The 27,908-nt window shown below is 43.9% G+C and overlaps 1 protein-coding gene across 1 annotated transcript; it reads left to right on the top strand.

The window, feature by feature from the left end:
* Positions 1-27,766, top strand: LOC137904199 (disks large-associated protein 1-like). Its single transcript, XM_068748347.1, has 14 exons — positions 1-1,386; positions 6,123-6,337; positions 7,866-8,076; positions 13,440-13,707; positions 13,832-13,956; positions 14,619-14,744; positions 15,616-15,774; positions 16,294-16,376; positions 17,313-17,358; positions 19,996-20,277; positions 24,049-24,181; positions 25,561-25,652; positions 26,452-26,604; positions 27,542-27,766. The coding sequence occupies exons 1-14, from the start codon at positions 1-3 to the stop codon at positions 27,764-27,766; spliced, it is 3,504 nt and encodes a 1,167-aa protein (XP_068604448.1).
* Positions 27,767-27,908: the final 142 nt, after the last annotated feature.

The raw sequence follows: 27,908 nt of genomic DNA, 5'->3' as shown, positions 1-27,908 counted from the left end.
ATGAAAGGCCTATCCAGTAGTCGGAGCCATCATCACGTGGTTTCCTATGAACCACTATATGATCCAATGGGTCATCACAAGCCATATTTGATCAGTCAGAGTGAAATGCCTATACCTATTCCCATGCCGCATCCAGCTGAGCCATCGTACTACAATGCTCAGCGTACCTTGTACGCCTCTGACAGCAACAGCATTGTCCCATATGGAACCTTCCCAAGGAGGTGCCACTCCACCTCCTCATCTAACCATCCTGAGGTAAAGGATGAGTGTACGGCCATGGTACCATATGTAGGAGGAGGAGGAGGAGGAGGAGGAGGAGGTGGAGGATATGGAGGTAAAATGCCTACCCGGGTACCAGCAAACTTTGCGGACCCGTTTGACCAACAACCGTCATTTTCCCGAGATGGTTACCATACACTGCAATACAAACGAGGAATGTTGGCCCACAGTGGGGGGGTGGGGACCAATAACAACGACAGTCCAGGGAGAATTCGCCACCTGGTCCACTCAGTCCAAAAACTCTTCACCAAGTCGCACTCACTGGAGGGGCCTCACCACACGCAGTCCTTCAAGGGGGCCAATAACGGGAGCGTTAATGGTGGTGGGGGAGGTGGAGGAGGTGGTGGTGGTGGTTCTAGGGCAAGCCTAGAGGGTGAAACTCCACCAGTGGGAGCGCGCCACCGAAAGCGCAGCAAGAGCCGTGAGCGCTGTCGATCAGCGGAGCCCAAACATCGAAGCCACCATCATCCCCACCACCAGCTCCACGGCTCAGCATCTGCTCCAGGCTCTGGATATTGGAGCTCAGATGACAATCTGGAACGGGAGCTGTGTCTCTACCACCCTCACTACCACCAACCTCCACCCTCGCCCTCACCTTCGATTTCTCCTTCACCAATCGCCTTGACGATTGGGCGGTACGCTGGCAATAACCCCGATAAGTTTCCTCAGACTCCCCTCCCCAGTCTCTCCTCCTCACAGTTCCACCACCAGTACTTCATAATGGACCCTTACACCTCGGCCAATGAGCACGCACACACACACGCACACCATGGCCACACACACCACAGTTCTGCACTCAAATCCTCCAGAAGCAACAGTGATGTGAAATATGCATCATCACCCGCATGTGTGCCTGTTAGCGGTAGCAACAGCGTCGGTGGAGGAAGTGGCTCCTTGCTGCCACTGGGTCTAATGGATGGACCCGTTGTGAAGAAGGGGGCGTGGTCATCAAGCCTAACGGTGAGCAGGGCCCGAGAGGTCTACACCAACAGCAGCAGCTACAGCCAACTCCGAGACAGCGCAGGCTCCGGTAACCTGAACCTAGATAGAGTGCTAGTCAAAGCTCAGGGCAGTCAGCAGCAGGAACACTCCTGCCATTTCTTACAGGTAAATCATTTCTCAGGACTCCCATCCAAAACTAGTTGATTCTCCCTTCGCCCTTTCTTTTCTACACTCTCCACACCAATGTCTCCTCAAAGTCTGTGGTGTCTAGTCCCTATAAGGCTACAGGTGTTTGCTCCTACCAAACAATGGAGGGCTTCGGGCTTTTCCACATTTCCCACAATGCATTGCTGGTGGGTATTTTGAAAGGCTTCGTTTGTGCACGCTCATTGTTGCTGATCATTCATCCAGTGAATATCTTAAAATCTTAAATCTTTATTCTCTTTCATTATGCATGTTAGTTAGTTAGTTATTTCAGGCAATGACAAAAAAGCAAACAAAACAACCCGTGCCACATTGCACGAGCCACATTTAAACAAATAAATTGCATTACACACGCAACAAAATTCCTGACTAAATGTTAACGTGATACATTAGCAGCTATTCAGCTACACATAGCATACACAACAAGCTGTCCGGTATGTTGGCAAACGCTAACGGTTATTCAGATAGCCCGGTTACGAAGCGTCTGGAGACATGCTGTGATCTTTACTCCATTCAGGCTGGTTGATCTGGTAATCTTCACCCCCAATTACAGCTGTTTTCTCCTTGGTGACTCGGAATGCTACCAAAGCCAATGAAAAGTTCATCTCCAGTGAATACTTCGGAAAAATGACGCTTGTTATGATGAGCGCTGTTGTCAACGTGCAAGCCTCTGTAAACCAAGCAATATGGCCGACTGCATAGCATTTTGGGATACTGTTACAAAAAGGACGAAGCCCTCTGTATACCTCCAGTCCAATAATTGATTGTTTCAGTTAGCTGTAATCCATTTTCAAGAAGTTAGGTGACTGTTCTAACGCTTTGGATAAGTCAACTGTTCGTGCCAGGATGCACAGAGCTGCCAATTCAGTCCTTACTTTTCACGCGTGGACCGTGAAGTACTAGTTTTACTCGGCAGCAATGCCTTGTCCACGTTTTTGTTTACGTACAGTTCCAAAGTTACTTGATGGAAACTGGAATAAACCTCTAAAATAGCTAAAAGCATTGTGAACTAAGTACACAGTATGATGTTATGAAGACGGAAATAGAAGGCCAGAAAAAAAAGATATTTGGGCGTATAAAAGACAGTTTAGTTGGTTATGCTGAGCTGAAAACAGAAACCAGTAAAAATAAATATCCAAAATGAATGTCATAATATCAGCTTTATCTTAATTGCAGTTTTCTTGACTGATGATTGGGTTAGCAGGCGTTTCATGCTTTTACGGCTTTAAATGGAACGCCTGTCTCGGGTCGGTGGATGTTCATCCCGATTTGATGGGCGGCATTGGCTCGTCCATGGCGGAACGAAAAGAGTAGCCACATTTTAAGATGCCTTTCAGGTCTGTGTAATGTTCAGAGATGAACTGCTTGATCTGCATTCAAAGCTAATAGTAATGTTCTGTCGTGCATCCACAGCCTTCGAGGGAACATTGCTAATGCCCCCAAGAACCCCACTGATCCATCCCGCCTCTTCCCTTCCCAGTACTCCCCTCTTTTTCCACTCACTCAACTTACTTCAACCCACCTTCACCTCTCCTGCTTCCCCTTAGTTTGGCAAGTCTTCTTCTTCCTTCTCCTCTTCCTCCTCTTTACTCCTTTTGATTTGAAGAGAGAAGGAAGTGCAGAGCCAGCCGCGGCCTTCCTCTCTGAACGCTAGGCAACGACACAAACTGAGGAGGAATGGCACACTTTTTCTTTTGTCGATGTCATTTTCATCTTTACTTGTTTCAATCCTTATCAAAACTCCTGGCCAGTCTAATATTCATTAAACACGCATACATTTAACAAAAAATATGGAGTTGTAACCATCAGATAAATTTCCTGGCCATCCAAGACAGTTAGCAGCTCAGCAGGAAGGGTTGAAAGAAGGGTTTTCTACACTTTAAAGACTTTGTGCTGTTATTATAAATGATGGCGGTTCTACAAAATACTAGATGGGGTATTTTTTGTTGTATCATATTTGCTAATTAATGGCTAGCCAATTTCAGTAAAACTGAAGATGTTGATGTCTTAAGTTGTATGAAGAACTAAAGTTTTATTGTATGAGTCAAAAATCTATTAACCTCAGTTTTGTCAAAAGCTTGTGTTTTTGAAATGTTATTTAAAATTGGACTTTTCAAAGTAGGTGTATACACACACACACACACACACACGCCATGATCTCACATTCAAGGGGTTCCTTCTGCTATTTACAATTTTTATAACTTTGTGTTGTAAATTGATGTGACTTGGGCCAGAATTAACTCAAATATATTGTAGAGTGGAGAAAGGGCCACATCCAGGCTTATTTTCAAGTTTCTTATCTTATTCAACTGCAAGCTTCCTGCTATCAAAGAAAGTGTACACAGTCTTTCATGCAAAGCTAAGAATGAAAAGAGGTAAAAAAAGAAAATCCATTTGTATCAAAATAGACTTACTGATGGAGGTTAACGGTAGATGCAAGCAGCGCATTAGCGCCGCCGAGTTAAGAGAGCACATTTAAGCTATCCCTCCGGCTGTATATGCTCAACCTACAAATTATCATCTCCAGCAACTGAACAGCACAGCTGCTGGCTGCGGGGTTAGAGTACCTGTTATTTCCAGATCTCCGTCAAAGAAGGCGAGTGTTGTCAAGGAAACAATGTAGAGGCTGCTTCATGAAATGCACAGTAAATGTGATGGACATACTGCATACATGCCAAGTGAGTCACGGACAGGCTTAGAAACAGGCAGATTGAGGTAGTTAAAACTGCAAAAGGCATCAAGTGTCAGCCAGCAGTGTAAGAGTTAATGTAAAACAGATAGCAGCCTTCCACCGCTCCTCAGCCGCTACAGCAGAACAAGCTGCAGTGGAAGGAGCCGATGCGTGGGTGAGAGGCTGCTGATGCTGCTGCAGCTGGTCCTTTCTCCAGTCTCCTTTTATAGCCAAACTGCTCATTTGTGTCTGTTTGACGTCACACACACACACACACACACACACACACACACACACACAGAATGAAACCCAGCAGGTCTGTTCAGCCTCTTTCTCACTATGATTAATATTTTTTTAGTTGAGGAATTCTCTGTCTCTTTGGCTTTGCTTGTCAATTTCTTTCACTTAGTATGAAAGTGGTACGCATGTAAAATAAAACACACACACACACACATACAGGAATTTCTCCAGTTGGCTCAATGTGCAAAGCTGGATCCACTACAGTTTGAATACCAAAACAATCGGTCCCTCAAATGATGCTGTCTCTGTTAGGCTCCGCCTCATTCGGTTACATCTGGAGATGAAGAAAATCCACACCAGGATCATCAGCAGCAGCTCAGCATTAAATACAATGAAGGTCAGCAAAGCGCTCCAGCACAGCAGTGAGGCGTGCGTTTGCCAGGATAAAGGACGCTGCAGCCGAAGAGGCCAGGTCACGAATCTGTCCTGCATGCACTGACCACGCATGAACCTGCAGGGACTTCCATTTAACGCTGCTGCCACGGATTCCAGGGAAGGTGGCAGGCTCACCTTGTCAGAGTTCACCGAGTCAATTCCCAATTCGGGCCACTGCTTGTTCCCATCATCATCAATGAGGTTGGCAGATGTTGGCATTCTTGCGGATGTTTGGCGAGGCCTCCTGCTGTTTGATGGCGCATATAAAGAACCAGCGAAGGAGCACAGATCCAAACCAAGCTTGTCTCCTGAGGAGCCCCCTACTGTTCAGCCTCCTGACCTTTGGCATTACGAGCTTTTTCTTCCACCTCCGTCTTTGTCTTCTTCCGCTTGTTCGGCTCCAGGTTGTGGGGCAGCAGCCTTAGCAGAGCGGTCCAGACAGTCCTCGGACCAGACACGTCCACCAGCTCTTAGGGAAGGACACCCAAGATGAGAGGCAGAGTCTCTCCATCTTGTCTTGGGTCTTCCCGGCGGTTCTAACCACCTCAGCTGGTTTCACTCTGTTTTTGTGAATGCACTTGGCTCTTTGTGGGCTCAAAGGTTGCTCTGCTGATGGACAAACAAATGATGAGCTACAAGCAGGAAAGTGTGTCCATTTATCCATTAATACATGTAAAACACAGGATGGTTTGTTTTTCTCTAAGAAGGGAAAAAGGGTTTTCTTCTGTTTTGTCTTTATTTCATTGCTGTGCCACCCGTCAGTTTCACACGGTTTCCTGTAGCAACCCTCGGGTTAGATTAGTGCAGAGTATACTACACAAGAAACACACATATACCACACAACACACACACACAAACCACACAAGACACACTCATATACCACACAAGACACACACATATACCACACAACACACACACATAAACCATACAAGACACACATATACCACACAAGACACACACATATACCACACAAGACACACACATATACCACACAAGACACACACATACATAAATTCTCACACTTGTGGACACAGTTCATTGATCTGACCTCTGAACAGCATATGATTGAATTAGCCTGAGCAGCCCAGGCCGAGTTATTCACGTACTACTATACTAGTGACACATTGTACTACAGTAGTGTATAGATGCATGTGTGTGAGACTAACTTCTAAGCCTAGGCTGCATCTTTGGAGGTTAGCTTTTGCTCTATAGCGTGATGCACGTTTCATGTTTAGCTGGCTTCGTGTAGCATCAGGACAGTTCAGGTCGCAGCTTTGGGGGCTTGGGCTCGGTCAGCAGTGGGACGGCTCATCCTGACCGTGTTTACCTTTCCTCTCTGCTCCGTCGTCAGGTACCTCAGGATGAGTGGAGTGGCTTCTCGCCTTTGGGAAAGGAAGACGACATCCCTTGTCGGAGGATGCGGAGTGGCAGCTATGTCAAAGCTATGGCTGAGGATGACAGCGGGGACTCTGATGGGAGTCCGAAGCCCTCCCCTAAGGCCCAGGCTCGCCGTGCCAGCTACCTGAAAGCCACGCAGCCGTCTCTGACTGAAATGGCTACCCTGCAGTAAGATTTCACCATCTCTGATTAATCCTACGTTTTAAATGCTGGTACCTCCAAGGGAATCTGGTGGAAGACAACACATTACATAACAACACATTAAAATCTGGCCTGGACAGCATCTCTCGGCTAAGAAAGGCCAGCACCAGTAGCCCTAAACCTTTAGTGAGGCATTGACAACATCCATCAATGAATTCAATGCACAGTCAGTGATGCAGTCAGAGCAGCACAACACCCAGACGATGCAGAGCTTATGCGTTCCTGCTTTGATCAGGCAGTTGTGTTCTGCTGCCCCCTAGTGTTTGTTATGAGTGTTATAGTTAGTTTTGTATTTCATAGCTGTGTTGATTTTTCATTAATTCCTTTATTTCAGTTATATTGGGTTAAGTTTGCAGAATTAAAAACTGCCTCCTGATCACAACAACAATTAAATATTTGTTACTACACACAAAATGCAGATAACAGTTGCTATTGGATGCCATTACTGTCCCAATGTGGTACTCTTTGAAAGGTTAATGGAGCCTAACTCTACTCTACAACATGAAGAAAAAACAAAAAAAAACGAAACAAATGTGTAGTAAAGTGCAGTACCAAATGTCCACAAACAGATTTGTGAATATCTGCAAAGAAAATTGCGTTAAAACTAGGAGGGGGGGGTATTTGGTGTATTTGTACGTGCTACATTCATCATTGTACCAGCAAACCAACAGTTATAACAATGCTTATGATGTACACCATATTATATATATAAACTTTAATACAGGCTCTAGACCCAATAGTAAAAACATACAACACAAAAACACAGCAACACATCATCTTATTCAGGAGAGTCTTAACAGACAGTTATGTATTAGTTATGTATTTTATTTAGATTCAAAGTACTACTCTATGCGTCTTTAGGAAAGTACAAAAACTACTATACTGGCCTTTTAAAGCAACACACTTTAAAAGGGCATCAATTCACATAAGTAAGCGACATGAACAGATTAATTTAAAGAACACACAATAAAGCAACCAATTAATAAAAAGAATGAGAGAGCGCAGACCTCCACCAAGTTGCTCATTCCCCTCCTAATTGGATTTACACCGTCCACATGGTGATCTGGATCGTCATCACAAGGTTCGAAATTGTTCTTGGTATCTTTATACACCAAGCATGAAAAGTAAAAGTGAATCAGAGTTGATGTGTATTTTAAAGTGATTTTTTAATCCATAAATAGAGTTTTCAATGTTAACGTTTTATTTTCTTTCCTGAACTCATTCTGGATCCGATCCACATGAGATTCGGTGGTAAGATAGAGACCCCCACCCTACATGACTGTTTCAAATTCCATAAACATCGGTCTATAATAAACCGAGATATTGAGAAAGACATTTTGAGGCTCCATTGACTGCAACGTTAACCAGCTAAAATCTGTTTTTGTGGATTTCATTTATCAAACCATTGATTGATTGATGAGTTCAGCAGTTGCAACGTGACCAGCGCTCTGACTGAGTATTAATGAGCACCGATATAACTCTGTATCCCTGGCAGGATTTCCACAGAGCACTCACCCAAACTGCAGATCAGGAGCCACAGTTACCTCCGTGCAGTGAGTGAGGTTTCGATCAATAGAAGTGTGGATACCCTGGACCCCAAAAAGCTCCTAGACCCTAAATCGTTGCTGTCCTCGCCCCAATACCGCTCAAGAAATGAAAGCTACATGAGGGCCATGAGCACCATCAGTCAGGTTAGTTGTCCTATTGTGTGTGCCTCATCCTGTCATTGGACACAATAGGTTCATGTGACATGGAGTATATAGAGAGAGGTCTATACAACACTTGACTTTTATTTATTGCCATTATTTATTATTTATATTTTGTCGAACATGCTTCATCAGGGAGGATTTACAACGAGACAAAATCTTCTTTTTTTATGTAAAAGGCACGCTTGGCATGGTGGGAGAGCGCCGTGCTGAGAAGCTGCTCAGTTCTGAGTGGAGGTTTGTTTGATAAAGTGATCTAAGTTACTTCATGGGATAAAACAACACATTTACAGCATGGGCTGCGTTGGGTCAGCTAATGAATGCTACAGCTTCTTCCTGTGAGTTCAGTGGTTCTCAAATATGCTCATAGGGCAGGGGTGTCAAACTCATTTTCTCCAAGGTGCACATTAGCATTATGTTTGCCCTCCAAAGGCAAAATGTAAACCGTAACACAGTAAAATATTTAACGAAATGTAATGCCATTTAATGTAAAATAAATGTAACTACTCCTTAACATGCTGTTAAATAACTATTTTTTTATTTAACTCTTTAGCCGCCACAGTAATTACAATAAAATATTAAATTTGATATCACTTTTTTTTTCCACTTAAATTTTATTTCAGTTTTTTAACAGCAACAGAGCATTTAATACTAATATTATTTTCCACATGATACACAATACAACACAGCATCAAGACCCCAGGTCCAATCTTCCTATACAATGAAAAACAAATCTTAACCACAGTGGCGTTACACCCAGGTATTCATGACCCCATTATCCTTTTGATTAGCCTCTACATCAAAAAGCCCTCTGCTGGTCGCCATCGCCCCATAAAAATGTGTAACTGCAGTCGTAGTGAGTAAGTTATCTGTTCCATTTCGTAAAGTTCTTTCAGTTTTACTTTCCAAACGTTAAGCGACGGTGGTTCTGTCTTCATCCATGAGATTGTAATGCATTTCAGGGCTGCTGTAAAAAGTATAGATAAAAGGTAGGTTGCAGATCGTCCTTGTAGCCCTGGTGGAGTAAGACCCAGAACAGCCACCGTCACATCCCTCGGTATTTCTAACTGAAAGATCCGGTTTATGGCAGTATACACCTCGTCCCAAAACTGTTGTATTTTAGGACATGACCAGAATATGTGTGTATGATTAGGCACATCTGTGCCGCAGTTTCTCCAGCATAGACTTGGTATATTCTGTGTCATTTTAGCTACAATGTCTGGAGTCCTAAAATATCTGCTGAGTATTTCCCATTTGAATTCTCTCCATGTATTTGAGTTTGTGGTCTGGTGTGCCGCTATACACGCCTCTTTCCACAGTTTGTCGGATATATTTTGTGATGCCTCCGCCTCCCATCTCTGCCTCGCCAAAATGGGCTTGTTTTGAGTCATTGACTTGAATATTTTATATAACTTTGTGATTACTTTTTGATCTCCTTCTCGTTTTTGAATTAGTATAAGGAATGGCCGATGGTTCCAGCACTTTTTTCCAATCTCTGTGAGACACTAAGAAAGATCGTATTTGCAGGTACCTAAAGAAGTAGTTTTTATTAAGTTGGTATTTTCTGCCCAGCTGATTGAATGACAATAAACAATCATTATCAATTAACTGGTGTATATAAATAAGACCATGATCAGCCCATTTTAGGAAGCCTGTGTCCATCTTGCCTGGTGTAAAGGATTTAATAATAATTAAATTAAAATAATAATTAATAACCAATGCTAGACAGTATAGAGATGTTGGTTGGTAACTTGAAAGTAATTCTGATTCTCTTCCAAATGTCAAAAGTGAATTTAGTCCACTCTGCTAACCCCTTAAATGGAATATCAGCAAATGGCAACGCCTGTAGTGGGTCAATGCACATCTTCTGTTCAATGCTTAACCATCTTGTATCAGCATCATTTTTTATATATGAAATCAATGATTTTAATTGTGCGGCCCAGAAATAATATTTAAAGTTAGGAAGATTAAGGCCTCCCTCTTCCTTAAATCCTTGGAGAGTTTTATATTTTATTCGAGGGCGCTTTCCTTGCCATATGAATTTTGAAATTATTTTGTCTAATCCTTCAAATGTTGACTTGGGTATTTCGATTGGTAGCATTTGAAATAAATATAGGAGCCTGGGTAGGACATTCATGCGGACTGATTCTATGCAGCCGAAGAGGGACAGAGGCAGCGCAGACCAGCGATCCAAATCACTTTTTATTATATTAATTAGTCGACCATAATTTGTATCAAACAGATTGTCTAGTGCGAGAGGGATATTAATGGCCAAGTACTTTATGCCTTTTTTAGGCCAATGAAAACCACTTTGCCGTTTTAAATCCGGTGAGATATTTCCCAAAACATCCATGGCCTCCGTCTTATCGACATTGATTTTATACCCTGAATAGTATGCATACGATGTTAACTTTTCAAGTAAGCATGGGACAGTCGTGGGTAGATCTGTCAGATATAAAAGGACGTCATCAGCATATAAGGATATTTTATGCGATTCATTGCCAATTAATACGCCTTTAATATTATCCTCATCTCTGATAAGTGATATCACTTTTTGAAAAGGTTGTAACTTTAAAATGATTGGAGATAAAGCCATACTGTAAATGAGAAAAATAATAAGTATAAACCAAAGTTTGGGATGGGAATAAATTAACACATCTAATAATGTGCAAAAGTTCCATTCAAATGCAATCATCACGCAGGAACAAAGATAATGGATACAAAATTAAACCAAACAAAAAAAAACAACCGAAGTGGGCAAGATAAAGAACATTCCCCGAGTCAATGCCGCGGAAAAGACGTCACTTCAGGATCAGCACTGGACAGCTCCATATATAACCGACTACCTATGGAGCTGTCCAGTGCTGATCCTGAGCGCCATATGTAGCCGGGATCAACATTTCAGCACATGCTGGGAAAAATAAAAAAGTTCAAATAGTTACTTCCAGCAGATTATTAATTTCCTGACTGCAGCGTGTTGCTACTTTTATTGCCATGTTGCTGAATTTTTCCGTTTAATCAGTTCACTACTTAAGTTACAAACATTGCATATTCAATTGTATAGTTGTAAAAATATATGGATAGATTATTGCTGTTATTATAACATAAATCCTTTCAATTGATCAGGTTAAGAAAACCACACTACTCCATCGATCAATAATCAAACTTATTCAAGTAAATTATAATTAATAATAAAGAAAGAAAAATATCATCCAACACAAGTTATGGCATTAACTTTGTTTAAAACTCTTTTGTCACAGTTAAGAGGAGCAGAACTGCAGAACAACCAACAAATGTGGGCTGTTAAGAACATGTGACGGATGCAGCATTTTACAAAAACAAATGTCTGCACACAGCTCTCGGGGGCCACAAAAAATGACTTGGAGAGCCACATTTGGCCCCCGGGCCTTGAGTTTGACACATGTGCCCTAGGGGCTCGCGGTGCGATGTCAGGAGGGGGTGCCTGTGACCCCGGAGAACGTGCTTTTTTTTTGCCGTACTCGATTAAAGTTTAATTGCACATCCACTCCTGTAGTTGGCAGTGGCGCCCTGATTGTCAGAGTGCACGCAGGGAGTATTAGCTCTATGGTGTTTTTTCACGTAACATGCGCGCCACACACACAGGACAGAGCAGGCGATAGGAAGAGCAGTTGTAAGCAAACCCTCAAGAGACAGCGTGGAGAAATATTTAACACGGAGGAAAAGAGAGGCGGAGATGATAAAACAAAGGAAGGTTAGTCGAAAGCCAAGACGAGGAACTATGACGAAGCGTATGTAGCCGCTACTTCAATAAACCGGAGAGCACTGTTAGCGTCATACAAGGGGGCGTACCAAATTGCTCAATGCAACCCCCCCCCCACACACACCATAGCAGAGGAGCTGACCCTGCCTACAGCAGTCGACATGGTCTCTGCCATGCTGGATGACGCAAGTGCTGCAAAAATGAAAACTATCCCTCTGTCCAATGACGCTGTTGCCAGACGTCTAAATGACATCGCGAACGATGATGTTATTTCATTTAATTTATTATTAAAACATTTTTAGAATCAAATGGGAGTCATTGAAAACACTTGGATCAACCAGGTCCCCCCCCCTTGATGCGTGCCTTGTGATTCAAACATGAGAATTGCTAGTTAAATTGCAACTGTAGAACTAAAAAAAAAAAAGAAGAAGAAGCAATGTTTCTATAAATATTAGCTCTGCAGTTCTAACAGCCCTACACTGCACCGTGTAGGGTTGTTATATATTTCACATCTATACTGATGTGAAATATACAGATCTAAGGCTGAAATATTAGCTGTCAATATTAAAGTAACATTTCTAATCTAGATTCACTTCGGTAAGTAATAATGTTTTCTCATTAACAATAATATAATGGCAGATTGTGGAATGAAACAATTAGTGCATTTCAAGCAGCACATTGGCAAAGAGCATCTCAGTTTAAGTCCTGGTATGTGCAAGGAGGGAAACATCCAGGTGTGCACAGTACAAGATCTGTGTACAGTTACAAGAACAGTCATATAGGTCATTAATTGCAGTTTTCTGTTGAGGCAGTTTTGTACGTTCTTTTTGAAACAGACAGCAGTTCATCCAAATGCTATAAAAATGACTTGATCTATAATATATTTGATTGACTTTGTACTTAAATATCCCAAACGTTTCAGACCTAGAGGGACGCCTAGTTGTGCACGGACTTCTCCTCCATGCGAGTGTTAAAATACTGATTTGGAGTCAGGCAGAAATGAAGTGTGTGCCTGATCTGAATACGTTCTAGTTTTGCGCAAGCTAATTGTGCTTTCGTTTGATTTCATTGCGCTACATGACGCCACCTTGATTTGTGAAGCATAAAACATCTTTTTCTTCTTCCTCTCAGTTGTTTAGTGCTAGTCGAGCATCTGAACACACCCTCCTCTTCTCTGAACAGTAAATGGCGTTCCAGCTTTTCATTGGTATCGTATTTTTTTTTTATCGGATCACATTTTGGCACATGGCGTTTTCCATGTATTTTTGTAGCAACGTGCTCGGCCCTTCTGATCACGGCGAGCTCTGACCCAATGCAGTTTAGTATTGTATTGCTCTGCCAGGAGAAGTCTTTATCCCTTGTGACTGATGTAGCCTAGCCCTAAACGAAACATCAAGTTTGGTCACATCAAGCCTGTTGTTATGGTTTTATCTGAGAATGGTGCACCCTAATCGGCTGATTTAAGTCTCGGTGAGATGAATGTGGCTGTGCGGTCCCATGTGGTATCAGCAGGCCCATCACCATATCCCCAAGTCCTATAAAGGAAGAGCCATCAAAACTGGATGTTTTCCCAGCGGTCCGAATGTTCATCTTGCTCCTCTCTCTTGCCCCCTATCTTCAGGAGGTGGGGGTGAATGGGCAGATCGAGCAGCTGTGTGAGCAGGTCTACAGTGCGATGCAGTCGCAAGCCATGGAACCCGGAATGGACGCCATGGACACCCTCCCCATGCCGGGTTGTTTTCGGATGCGAAGCCACAGCTATGTGAGGGCAATCGATCAGGGTTGTGCTGCAGAGGAAGAACGAGAGGGAGGGAGGCGGCTGCTCCTGCTGCCATCCTCCCCGCCACGGACGCCTGCCACCACTGTTCGAACCATCCAGAGCAGCACGGGTAGGAATGGCTCAGCCCGAGTGGGTTCTTCTGTCGGTTTCTCCTGTGAACATGCAGCCAGTGTTTGGTGTCTAACTGCTCAGCTCACTCGCCGTTTCATTTCTGTCTCTCTCACTCTTTGCAGTTTCGTCTTGCATCACCACCTACAAGAAAAACCCACCGCCAGTGCCCCCCCGGACATCCACCTGCTCCACGACCTCCAAGCCCTACATCTCCATCACAGCCCAGAGCAGCACAGAATCAGCGCAGGTATTTGCAAATTATGCACCATTTTAGTGTTCCTTTATTCTTGTTTTGTTTTTTCTTGACCTTGCAATTTAATTAAAAAAAACTCACCTTTCACAAGAATGGCCCGTTCCATTTAGAAGTACAAGTTAACAAACTCATTGTCCTCTGAAACAATATTATATAATTATAAATCTTTTACTTTCTTCTTGTCCCCTGAGGGGTTGCCACAGCAACCAACCTCCTCCACTTCACCCTGTCGTCCTCCCCAACACCACCACTCTCATGTCCTCCCTCACTACGTCCGTGTATCTTCTCCTGGGTCGTCCTCTAGCCCTGTCCCCTGGCAGCTCCATCCTCAGCATCCTTCTACCGATATAGTCCCCGTCTCCTCTGGACATGTATTAAATCTTCAATCTTCCTACTTTGGGAACTCAAAACTCTGTCATGGTGACAATCCTCGCTGCCAACGTTATTTGACAAAAGTCAACTCTTAAAGTTTGGGCTTCTCAAGTTCTCAACACATAAACATGCTTCCAGGTCCTGCTTGATGGGGGAGGGGGCATCCATCACTGGGGTGCAACCCCTTCCTTAGCTTTCACAGCGAGTTTTAGACTTCATTGTATTTACTATGTGTGACGTTAACGTTCACCTTGAAATGTGCCATGTTTTCTATACATAACCAGGATGCATACATGGAAGAGGAGGGGCCCAGAGGGGACATGACCATCCAGTCAGGACTCAGTAACTCAACAGAAAGCATCGATAGCATGAAGGCTTTGACAGCTGCCATAGAAGCGGCTAACGCACAGGTTGGTGCTGTTCTTCATCTTTTTTTTCATGTTCATCATAAAAAATATTTCTCTCGCTGACCTCATGGTGACTGTCTAACAATCATGCATACAGATTTTAACATTCTCTAATTAATGTCAGAGTTGAGAATCACAGCTTTTTCAGAATTCTTTTTTTTTTTGCAAAAATGAAAATTAGATTGCCATTAAAGTTCATCCAAAATACATGAAACATGTGTAACCAAACTTGGTCCACCAGGTTTGATGCTGTTTCTTTACATCTGTAGTCTCACAATATTTTGTCTCAGGAGGTCCTTTGAATCATTTAATTAAATGCTGAAATTCAGGGTCATAATTCAGATGACAGAATAATTGACTTTGTCTCGTTGCAACAGAATTTACACATTTCAGATTCCAAATGTTAAGAAATTTTATTTCATGACATGCATCATAGAGGAATGAATTTCTTTTAACTTTTGCACTTAAATGCAACAAACGTTTGGTACAGAAGTCCATCAGTTGATACGGTTTAAAATGTGTAAAATAAATCAACATCTATGGTATGAGTAAAAGGATTTGACACACCTTCCAGGTCATTCTAGTTTGAATCCATGCCCTTGTTTCTGACTGGAACTCTCAACAAGCTCCTTTTACCTTGCTGTAATTAGCACAGCGAGCTAATGCTTCCAGCCATGTTTATTTGTCCAGTTTAACATCTTGCCTGCAGCAGGATATATTTATTTGTGCAAGTTACAAATCGACATCAAGCGTATGTAACTAACATTGTTTTCATTGTGACAGCCATTAAAAATAACATTTTATATTAAAGTACTAAAGTGATGTTTGCTGCTTTTATGCAAATCACACATGCCCTTTCGTGTCTGCTGTGTAGATCCATGGCCCAGCCAGTCAACACGTCAGTCACAGCTCCATGATCGTCAGCAGCCCGGCCCCGTCAGGGTTGAACAGGAGGCCGATCGTTGAAGGTCACCAAGCAGAATACAGGAAAGAAGTACTCAGGAAAGGCAAATGTCTCTCCATCGGCATCCAGGTATTCATGACACATTAATCCATTCCTACGTGGCACAGTGGGTAGCGCTGTTGCCTCACAGCATGGGGGTCCCTGGTTCGATCCCGCCGTGTCTCTGTGGGTTTTCTCTGGGTTCTCCTTGGTGAACTGGTTGCTGTAAATGATCCATAGGTGTGAATGGCTTCCTGTTTTCTGTGTGGCGCTGCAATGAACTGGCGACTCGTACCCCGCCTGAGTCGCCTGGGCTCGGCTCCAGCGACACCCTTGTCCCGCACGTCCGATCGGCGGCTGAAGGCGGGACGACTACAGTCTTCTAGTCTTCAAAGATGATGAAGTCATTCCTACTTACAGTTCAAGAGTCCCTCTTCTTCTCACAAAGCTTTAAAGACCGGCTGCCCAAATCATTTCAACCAGCATTGCATTATTTACCGGTAGATGGGAATGTAATCTCGGGCCCCTTCTACACGAAGAAGCCCAGATATTGTTTACGTGTATCACTGGTTTTGATTATAAAGGATTTCTGCTACCCGTCTGCTGTAGGTGGACGGCCCCGAGGAGATCCCGAATCAAGAGGACCCATCCAAGTTCACCTCCGTGGGCGTTCAAGTGGAAGATGCCAGAGGGTCGGTCACTTTTCACCGCCGTTCGCTTGCATGTAGACGTTTGATCCACAGTGTGTGGGTTCTCCCAGGATCTGTTCCATGAGGTTTTGTCACAGTCTTGATTTTACACAAACAGGAATTTTCAATGAACACCACTGCGCCGAGGTTTGGCAGCTTTAAACTGTGTTCTGTGTTCTGTGTGTAGCCTGTCGGGGTAATGCTTCCTGCTTCAGTGAGAATTAGCGACTCGGTGTGATGACTCGGCGCTCTTTAGCACATGCTGCATGGAGAGGGGATGCAGAGTGTTCTCTGACCACTGGAAGATCACTTCATTCATCCAAGCAGCAGACTTACCCTTTGTGACAGTCAGATGTTCCACCAACTAATTTCCTTCGTGAGCTTTCATTCATGGCCACCTTCTAGAGATGCCCCCCCCCCCCCCACCCCGACAATCTGGAAAAACCCTCCAGGTCAGACTGCTGTAAATAGCTTGGCCATTTCCCACCCAGAAATCTAATACAACCTCTTCAACCACAAGCCGCCTCACAATTCCAAATTAAGTTGAATACTGTGAGTCCAACAGCATAAGTGATAAATTATATGACGGTGATTGAGCGGGTCGTCCTATGATCGAGAGGTTGGTGGTTCGATTCCCGTCTCCGGCACATGTGGACGCTGTCGTTGTGTCCTTGGGCACGACACCCACATTGCCTGTGTGAATGTAGTGAGCGAGTGAATGTCGGGAGGGTCGTTGGTACAAATTGGCAGCCTCGCTTCTTTCAGTCTACCCCAGGGCAGCCGTATCTGCGCCAGGGTTAGTTTTAGGGTTAGGGTCATCACCTCCCCCTTATCTGGGCGCACCAACAACAGACCCAGAGTCTGCTGCATCGTGTTCTCAGTGCGACCACGGAACCGCTGGTACGTGACGAGTTGATACTCACCACGTCTCCCTTTCAGGTATCGTCGTTTCCAGCGCTCTAACAGTGTGACAGCGGCTGTACAGGTAACTAAGTTCTTCAGTTTCTATTTATTACTTATTCTAATTTATTTTCCATGTGTCTTCACTTTTGATATGAATTTCTTCAAGAGATTTAGTATCCATTGGATACAAATGCTCATTAACATTGCAGACTTTACTGCAGGTTGCTATAAATGATCAGGAGACTTCATACAGGTGTGTGCTATACAGTAAAAGACAGATTTGTATGTGTTTGTATTTGTATTTATATGTGTAAGAACATTCTGAGGTCTATGACAACTATCACAGGCTAGAATGATCCAACTGGTGGACCCCAGAATGCAGCGACAGAGGCAAGAATTAAAGTTCAGCAAAAACACTTTACTTACTGTATACACACAGAAATCAGGATACAAAAACGCACTATACTAAAAGAGCTAAGGCTTGGACTGGCTGAGGTCCAACACAAAATAGAGCCAAAACAAAATACCGGTACTACACACTACACAGCGGGCAGGCGCTGGAAGAAGACGGAAATAATAAACTAGAGACGGGGCGTTTGAGACTGAAGCGCCGAAGCCCTTCTCACTGTATCAACGAAGACTGGTTCCAAACACTGTCGGTGTCTGCATGCGTCACAATGAAACACCGGAAGAGACGTGATTGATTTGAATGTTTGGCGCCGCTTCCTTCATTATAAGGAGACACGAAAAGCTTGGCGGGTCAACCCTTAAATTGTGAGATAAGTTTAATGTTGGAGAAGGCGAGTAGAAGAAAACGATCCTGTGTATGGGAACACTTCATCCTTGTTTCACCGCAGTCAATAGGAAAGCCACCTTTATGTATTCTTATGTATTGTATCAGGGAATAGTTTTCTATTTGTCGCTATGCAATAAGAAATATTAGAACTCCCCTCCATTTGTAACAGTACAAAACGTCTTGAAGGTGCTGCACTGATTAACATACCTGCTAACACCGTTTTTGTTTGTGTTTAGTCTCAGAATGCCGCTGCACACTCGATGTCCTGCACAGCAAAGGTCGCATATCACCCGTTCTTCTCTTTAAAGAAATCCAAACTCCCTTTCCCAGCTATGTTTAAACGAACGACAGGAACTTTGTTTTAGGTGATGCGCTGAATTAAGGACGTGCAGGATCACATCCGCTCACATGCAGCGTAATAATTTACACCAAGTATTACAGGGGCGTCAAACTCATATTCTCCAAGGGCCACATTAGCATTATGTTTGTCCTCCAAAGGCCAAATGTAAACCGGAACACAGTAAAAAATGTAACTAAATGTAATGTCATTTAATGTAAAATAAATATAAATGTAACTACTCCTTAACATGAATAACATGAATGAGAGTTAAATAACTATAAAAAAAATTATTTAACTCTTTAGCCACCACAGTAATTACAATAAAATATTCCATTTTGATATCACTTTTTGAAAAGGTTGTAACTTAAAAATTGTTAGAGATAAAGCCATACTGTAAATGAGTAAAATCATAAGCATGAACCAAAGTTTGTGATGGGAATAAATTAACATCTAATAATGTGGAAAAGTTCCATTCAAATGCAATCATCACGCAGGAACAAAGATAATCAATACAAAATCAAAGCAAAACCAAAAAGCCACCACCTTGTCTTGTCATGGACATGCAGAAACCAAAAAAAACCAACCGAAGTGGGCAAGATAAAGAACATTCCCCGAGTCAATGCCGCGAAAAAGACGTCACTTCAGGATCAGCACTGGACAGCTCCATATGTAGCCGACTACCTATGGAGCTGTCCAGTGCTGATCCTGAGCGCCATATGTAGCCGGCCGGGATCAACATTTCAGCACATGCTGGGAAAAATAAAAAAGTTCAAATAGTTACTTCCAGCAGATTATTAATTTCCTGACTGCAGCGTGTTGCTACTTTTATTGCCATGTTGCTGAATTTTTCCGTTTGATCAGTTCACTACTTAAGTTACAAACATTGCATATTCAATTGTATAGTTGTAAAAATATATGGATAGATTATTGCTGTTATTATAACATAAATCCTTTCAATTGATCAGGTTAAGAAAACCACACTACTCCATCGATCAATAATCAAACTTATTCAAGTAAATTATAATTAATAATAAAGAAAGAAAAATATCATCCAACACAAGTTATGGCATTAACTTTGTTTAAAACTCTTTTGTCACAGTTAAGAGGAGCAGAACTGCAGAACAACCAACAAATGTGGGCTGTTAAGAACATGTGTGACGGATGCAGCATTTTACGAAAACTAATGTCTGCACACAGCTCTCGGGGGCCACAAAAAATGACTTGGAGGGCTACATTTGGCCCCCGGGCCCGGAGTTTGACACATGTGTATTAAACACATGGGCGAGAGAAACACGAGTTGGCAATCGGACAAACAATCATGACCTGGTGCCGGCACATCAGCAGGGCAGAGCCTAAATAAGCAACAATTCTAAGTGGAAAATGAATGACAGGTGTGTCTCCAGGTGTTCAGCCGACTGTCACGTGGCCACGCCCACACTGCAAGACAAGGAAAACCAGGGTCAGAGAAGCAAATCACACGGGAGACCATGACAAGTTACAATATGTTTTAGGATGACGTCAGATCACGTCAACGGACATGTGTTGGCTCACAGTTACTGAGGTTTATTCATCTTTGCATCTAGGCTGATTTGGATATGCCCGACTTTCTGGACACGGCTGTGGACTCCCCAGACACTGACAGGGATGTCATGCTCTCTGGTGCCATATCCCAACAATACTCTCGTGATGGCACCACCTCCACTGTCAGCATCCAGGGCTCAGGGAACCATTACCACGCCTGTGCCTCTGATGAATATGAGGATGTGGGCTTTGACCCATCCATCCTCCCGCCTCCCGACCCATGGATAGACAGCATATCAGATGACCCACGAGATGCCAAGTTCAGCAGCTCAGCCATTCTGGAGGTGCGTGGGCCAGACTTCCAACAGTTTCAGTCACACTGTACTGTATTATCATTCATCATGAAATAATGTTCTCAGTTCAGAATGCTGTACTACAACTTTTTAATTCTTTCATAATGCTAAGCTAACTACTGATTAATACAAAAAAAAAAAGATCTAGCAATGATGAGGAGGATTCCTACGTCTCCCTGACAGTAGACAGGAGAAGCAGCTGACCTGATTGGTCGACTACATAAAGCTATTTAGGTCGTCCTCCCAGTAACCACAGCAAAGAAATGTTTGACCAATTGAAATTGTAACACTGAACAAATTAAATCAAATTAAATTTCAGTGTACCATTCACTGAGTGTCTTGTCTATCAACTCCATCATCCGGATTCTAGCAGAAACAGACAGCTGTGAGACGAGGGGAGGAGATAGAGAGCCAACCAGTAATAAGATGAGAGTGAGTACTTGATTGTACTTGATCACATGCCCTGACTCATAACACTTCATTACAGCGTTGACCTCGCCCAGTGACTACTTAAACCTTGTAAACCATTAACTCCAGCATTATGGACGGACGACACCACTGTGGTGGGTCACATCTCCAACAACGATGAGACCCACTACAGAGAGGAGGTCCAGAACCTGATGCTGTGGTGCTCGAGGAACAGCCTTGTTCTGAACACCGGCAAGACCAAGGAGGTCATAGTGGACTACAGGAGGTCCAGGAAGACTGAACACGCCCCCCTGTGCATACGAGGGGAAGCAGTGGAGCGTGTGGAGAACATTAAATTCCTGGGCATCCACATCTCCTCTGACCTCTCCTGGACACTCAACACCAGACACCTGGTGAAGAAGGCCCAGCAACGGCTCTTCTTCCTCAGGAAGCTGAAGCGGGCTGGACTCTTTTACCGGGCCACGATAGAGAGCATCCTGTGTCTCAGTGCGACCGTGTGGTACGGCAGCTGCACGGCGCAGGACAGGAAGGACCTATCCCGGGTGGTGAGGACAGCTCAGGGGATTGTGGGTCACCGTCTGCCTGATTTGGACTCTGTTTACACGTCCAGAGTCCAGAGGAGGGCCAGACGCATCGCCACAGACCCCACCCACCCGGGCCACAAACTGTTTGTCCCGCTCCCATCAGGGAAGCGGTTCAGGACAATAAGAAGCAGCACAGCGAGGCTCAGGAACAGCTTCTTCCCCCGGGCCCTGAAGCAGTCGTTCCCTCGTAGCGAGCTGGGACTCGGAATGCTCTGTGCTCTGTGCCTGTCCCGCTGTGCTGCTGCTGCTGTTTTGCACTATTTGCTTGATTCTCAGTCTCATTCTCTCTGTGTATATATATCATTGTTTTAGGAGTTGTTTTGAATGGACAGAGCATTAAACAACTTTAACCCAGAGACTAAACGGCACTGTTAGCAACAGAACAGCGCTCTGCTATGTTAGTGTTTCTTTACAGTGGTGTCCACAATTATTACTTGGCATATTTCAGATGTTTCAGTTGTTTTTTGTGGAATAGGCAATAAAAAGATACAAATAGAACAAATGAAATAACTGCAAAATCATTGTTGTTGCTCCATTAACCATAGAATAGAGTCATTATATGCTGATTTAGATCAATTTCATTGCAAATAACAAGCTATTCCTATTCGATGTCTATGCCACAATCATGTACAGTAACTTCAGAGAACAAGCGGAGCTACCTGTGTAATCACTGACAGGTGTAGTTGTGGCTAAACAGATAGTGATCCACGAGTCGTGGACAGCTGTGTCATTCTTTTGAATGTTTGAGGCTTCTCCTGCTCATTAAATGATTGATAACATCAGGTTTTGTCAATGAGGACACACAACAAATTGGTGTAAATTCAAAGCCTCTAAAGCAGCGGTCCCCAACCTTTTTCCTGCCACGGACCGGATTCATACCGGGCAATTTTTTCGTGGACCGGGGGGGTATTCATTCATTGTCCTAACCGCTTAATCCGTTATCGGGTCGCGGGCCAAGCTGGAGCCAATTCCAGCAATCAATGGGCGAGAGGCGGGGTACACCCTGGACAAGCCGCCAGTTCATCGCAGGGCAACACATATACGAGACATACAATCAGCCACACACACACACACACACACACACACCTACGGACAATTTAGTGTCACCAATCAGCCTAAGCTGCATGTTTTTGGTGGTGGGAGGAAGCCGGAGAACCCGGAGAGAACCCACGCAGACACGGGGAGAACATGCAGACTCCTCACAGAAAAGCCACGAGTCGGAGACGAACCCGCGACCATCTCGCTGTGAGGCAACAGTGCTTACCACTGCACCACCGAGCCGCCCGACCGTGGGGGTAATTAAATAAAAAGAGAGGACTATAATCTTACAAATAAACTTTATATTATGCACTTGCAATAACTATTAAACAAGTATTACACCAATATCTACTCACAATTAGTTGTGGTCTCAATAATTGCTTCTGTCCTTCATGGTCACGTTTTTTGTTTCATAAATTCCACATTCTGGCCTTTTACTTTAGAGTTCTTGGTCTCTCATTGCCTCCTTAACGAAGCTAATCAGCTGTTGTAGCTCCTGGTTTGTCTGTTAAAATCAGTTTTCTTTTTTTCTTCCTCCTTAGTTCAACTTTTCCCCTTTGCAAAGAAGCTCTCCAAAGACGTTTTTTGTTTGTTTTTATTAATTTTTGCTGTTTACGCCTGTTTTTTTAAGTAACGTATCACGTGACCAAGAAAATTCCCAGGCGAATGTTACGTTGGAGAAAATCCGGTGGTTTTTCAAAATAAAACACCTTTTAGACGCTAATAATCGATACAACATAAATGTTATAAATTAGTTATTCTTTCTGTGTGGCCCGGTAACAAATGCCTCACGGACCGGTACCGGGCCACGGCCCGGTGGTTGGAGACCACTGCTTTAAAGCACATGTGTCACACTCAAGGCCCGGGGGCCAAATGTGGCCCTCCATGTCATTTTCTGTGGCCCACAAGAGCTCTTTGCAGCTCACAATTGTGAATTGTTTGTACTGTAGTTCTTCCCCTCTCAACTTTGACAACAGAATTTTGAACAAAGTTAATGTCACAACTTCTGTTGGATGATATTTTTCTTTATTTATTATTTAATATTATTTACTTGAATAAGTTTGAAAATAAACTGGAGAAATCTATTTGTACATTCAAAGGAAAACTGTTTGTCTTAAGTTGCAGAAGTATGGAATACAATAATAGGTACGGGATTCTATTATTGTTGAAAGGGTTGAATCTTGAATCTTGAATGTTGAATGTTGAATCTTATGAAAATGTATGGAATTAAGTCAGCTGACATTTTTGTGCTAAGAGCAACCATCTGCATGTTTCATCAGTATATTTTAATTAAATCGTGTTTTGGAAATGAGAATATTTTCAGATCGTTTAGGTGTTCTAATAATTATGGTCACCACTGTAGGTTGGGTGACAGCATGTTTACGTTGTATTTATAATTACACACTTTTTCAGCTACCCCGAAAAGAAGAGGGAAATTAGACAATACTCCAAACCCTAAGCCTTTGCAGAAGAGTAAATCACTTAATTCATTCAGTGAAATTTCTTCTTGAAATTGTCTTTCATATTACTCCATTTATCAATCCAGAATTTGTAGTTGGCATCTTGATGAAAATGAATCCCAATATGTAACAAATATTAACTTGCAAGTGCTAAATGAGGTCTCTGATAATATTAACGTTGTTCCATAGTAGCAGAGAAACCAAATGATTGTGCAGGTTTGTGTCTAAATGTTCTGAGCTCTGATTGGCAGGTGGTGCAGCGGTCGGTGTGTCAGAGGGATGGACGCTGGTTTCTGAAGCTGCTGCGGGCGGAGACCGACCGTATGGACGGATGGTGTCGACAGATAGAGCTTGACCAGAGAGAGAACGCCCTTTCTGAAGATAGTAGGACTTTGTGTTTGTAACTGTCATGAATGTTTTTGAACAGTAGGTGTGTGTGGGGGGGGGGGGGGGGGGGGGGGAGGTACTATGTAGATGAAGCTACTGATTAGAGAGCTGCTATACAGGACATACTGAAACTACAGGACCTGCAGACTGAGACGGAGAGAGTAAACAGCTATGCTAATGACATACCTGCACAGTATTTATTCAATATGAATTATTATGCAGGTAGGTGGAACTTCCTGCTGTGCATTGCTGCCAGCCGCACTTCCTCCAGACCCATGGGTCAGCTGCTAGGGTCATCAGCCAGGAACGTTTCACCCCGTTAATCCTGGTGGCGGGACAGTGAGAAGGACGTCTTCCTGTCCCGCCCTGCAGCTGATAGGTGTCCCTTACCTTCCTCCAGCTATTGCTGAGGTTAGATGTTCTTGGGACACCGGAGCTGCTTGTTGGGTTCAGCCCTCATGTCCTCCTCTTGGTCAGGGGAAACGAGCCTCGGTGTTTCTCTTACCCTGGTGTACTTTTGCCCCCCTCATTCCGTGTGGCTCTCCACTGATGGTAATCGCTTGTAGCCTGTCAGCACCCTTCCAGTACCTCATCCAGCTTCCTCAGGACTTGGTCATGGTGCCACCTATAGCATCCGTGAGAGAGTGCTGTCTTACAACCTGACAGTGAAAGCATTCCATAGTGAACAAAGCTCCTCATTCCCAAAGCACTGGAGGCTACAAGGCTAGGAGGACAGGGAAGTTTGTGTGAATTAGGAAGCTACTTCTACTTCTTCAACTCCCGAGTTGTCCAGCGTCCTTGGTGTCCCTGTGACACGGCCTTGATCCTACAGCGCTCTTCCTCCATCCATGTGACCTCTGCCACCTCCATCTCCTTTTTTAAAGTTTTTAAAATGTATTTGACATAAGAGTGATTTGCGTTACGAGTTCGGTCCAGGAACAAATTATAATTGTTTGTCAATGTATTACTGTATTTTATAACAACATTTTATATATATATATATAACAAAAACACAAGTTCTATTTGTTTCTTCTCCCTTTTTTGCCCAGGATTATTAAACAAAAGGGAAGTTAACAGGACAGTCAGAGAAAATAAACAATATAAAAGGAAATATCTACTTTAAAAGCAAACAGGTTTTTTTCCAGTCATCAAAATGTGAGCACATACATGGCGTGGCTTATTTTTGCATGTGTGGTCATGACTGTTGTGATGTTAAGTCTGATTAGTCAAAATAAAATATCTCTTTCTTAAAGGCCTTCAAGCACAAGTAGTTTCAGCAAATGTCCACACATAGAAATGCATTGTCCCTGGGAAGCATACAAAATGTACTTCAACTGTATTGTAATGGTTTTCCTCTTTTCCTTAACTCTGCCCAGTCCTTGGAAAGATGAGGAGTGCTGTAGGGAGTGCTCAGCTCCTAATATCCCAGAAGTTTCAGCAGTTCAGGGAGCTGTGTGAGGAGAACCTGGTGAGTGTGAACCCCGTCACATAGACAATCTTTGAGAATGCTCCATCAGGCTCACATGGGCTGCGTGCCAAGATGAGACAGAACAACACACAGCATGCAACACAATGTCACATTTTGTAATTTGTGCAGGAATGTCCTGAGCTGTTATTTGTCAGGTGATTTGGGAACCAAAGAGTTTCAACATGAATACAAACGGTCTCAGAGAAGAGCATCTGGCGCTCTACTCCTCACCTGGGTGGAAAGCTGGCTGTTGTAGTGGAGGCGTGGTTATTGTGGTACTGGCGTCATGGCGGTGGACGGGCTGTGGTTATAGTGGACTTATTATGGCGGCGGGGTTTTGTAACTGGGCTTACGGTGCTGTTGCTGATCTCATGTCGCTCCACGCTAATGAACGGCCCCGAGGATACGGATCTAAGTCCTGGAAGCTGGAAACAACCTGTTTAGTATCATTGCAGGTATTTTAATACGTTTGACAGCTGTCCATGTTTTTATCTTGTCAATAATGCACTGTTATTGCATCTGTTCTTCATGCATGTCCAGTTCTCTAAAAATAAAAACGTATATGATTGCTACCATAGTAACGGTGAACGACCGGGTAACCAGTGCCACCGGATAACTCGACCAAATCCCAGGCACCGTACTGGTATAAATCAAAACTGGATGAAATCTAATCTAATTTTCTCTTCTGTTTATTTTGTTTTTGCAGCTCAACACTTTGAGCCTGACCGTGTTTAATGCTTTCGTCTCTTTGTTTTTTTCTGACCTTCACCTTTCATACTCCCTCTTTAAAATGCACAAGAACCCACAAGCCCACCCCCGTCCTGTGGCTTCAGACCTGGCTGGTTTCTGGGACATGCTTCAGCTGTCAATCGAGAACATAAGCCTCAAGTTTGATGAGCTTCACCAGCTCAGAGCCAACGGCTGGAGACCATTGGATCTCCCTGGGAGAACGGTACACCCCCCCCCCCCCCACACACACACACCCACCCAGCTTGCAGCTTGCAGCATGGGGCATTAGAGCAGCCCTAGAGGGACGCCTCAATGTGATCTCATGTGACACAAGTCTAATCAAATGTAATCTAAAACTGCTCATCCTTTCCCCTCATCGTGTCAATTAGTGATTTAACTTCTGAGCATCTGATGACTCGTGTTACTTGTCTTCCTTGATATGATGTCCGTCCGTCCATCCATCCGTCCATCCATCCATCCTCTTGGCAACTATAATAATGTAAACTGTAATCATTTCATCTACAGCTGCTTTATCCGCCTTGCGGGTCACGGGTGTTGCTGGAGCCCAGCTCAGCTGACAACAGGAAAAAAGGCAGGGGACACCCCGGACAAGGTGCCAGCTCATTGCGGGGCCACACAAAAGACAAACACTCACACCTACAAATAATTTTGCCTGACCAATGCACCAAAGCTGCATGTTTTTGGAGGTGGGAGGCCGGCGGAGAACCCGGGAAGAACATTTGGCTGTAATAATCTCCTGGCACAACGTTTGCTGTCGCCATTCAAAGGGAAAAATTTACAATGAAGATGGAAAAAAAAGAATTGTTCTTGGTGCAGTGGGTACCGCTGTTGCCTCACAGCAAGAAGGGTCTTGGTTCGAGTCCATCCGGGGTTTGTTCGCCGTTTGAATGTTCTCCCCAGGTCTGTGTGGGTTCACTCCGGGTTCCCTCCATCTCCAAAAACATATCGCTTAGGTGGATTGTTTGCTCCAAATAGTCAGTGGGTGTCCGTCTACTGTCTGGCCCTGCAATGAGCTGGCGACTTGTCCAGGGTGTACCCCAGCCTCTGTGTGATATGGGAATCAGCACATGTAGGGAGTAAGATAATATTGTGACCCAGTTTGTTGGAAATGTGGATGTGAAACTGTTCTCTCCCAACAGGAGAGGCGACTCTCACCTTCAGTGCCAAAAAAGCCACCAAAGGGCCCCCGCCACCCCCCTCCCCTGGCCAGAGACCGGTCTCTGGAGAGCTCGGAGAGGCAGCGGCTGGAGGCGAGGAAGCGCCTGATGGCCGCAAAGCGAGCTGCGTCCGTACGGCAGAACTCTGCCACGGAGAGCGCCGACAGCATCGAGATCTACATCCCGGAGGCTCAGACCAGACTATGAGGGCGCAATTCAGGACGCACACAGGCCTGACGTCCAGACACACACCTCAAACATCGCAGACACAACGAGGTATGGTTGTCCACACCAGGGCGTAAAGCAAATCAAGTTATCCCAACAAATTCAACATTTGATGTGCTGGAGC

Source organism: Brachionichthys hirsutus, chromosome 15 (assembly GCF_040956055.1).
Source record: "Brachionichthys hirsutus isolate HB-005 chromosome 15, CSIRO-AGI_Bhir_v1, whole genome shotgun sequence".
NCBI classification, from domain to species: domain Eukaryota; kingdom Metazoa; phylum Chordata; class Actinopteri; order Lophiiformes; family Brachionichthyidae; genus Brachionichthys; species Brachionichthys hirsutus.
The sequence above is the reverse complement of the archived record's forward strand: the minus strand, read 5'-3'. Positions and strand labels throughout refer to the sequence as shown.

What these genes read in the sequence shown, in the direction of transcription:
- LOC137904199 (XM_068748347.1), top strand. Translation starts at nt 1, where the DNA reads ATGAAAGGCCTATCCAGTAGTCGGAGCCATCATCACGTGGTTTCCTAT. An exon ending in GCAGCACAGAATCAGCGCAG is followed by an intron (nt 13,957 to 14,618) that starts GTATTTGCAAAT and finishes ATACATAACCAG; the next exon opens with GATGCATACATGGAAGAGGA. An exon ending in TAGAAGCGGCTAACGCACAG is followed by an intron (nt 14,745 to 15,615) that starts GTTGGTGCTGTT and finishes TCTGCTGTGTAG; the next exon opens with ATCCATGGCCCAGCCAGTCA.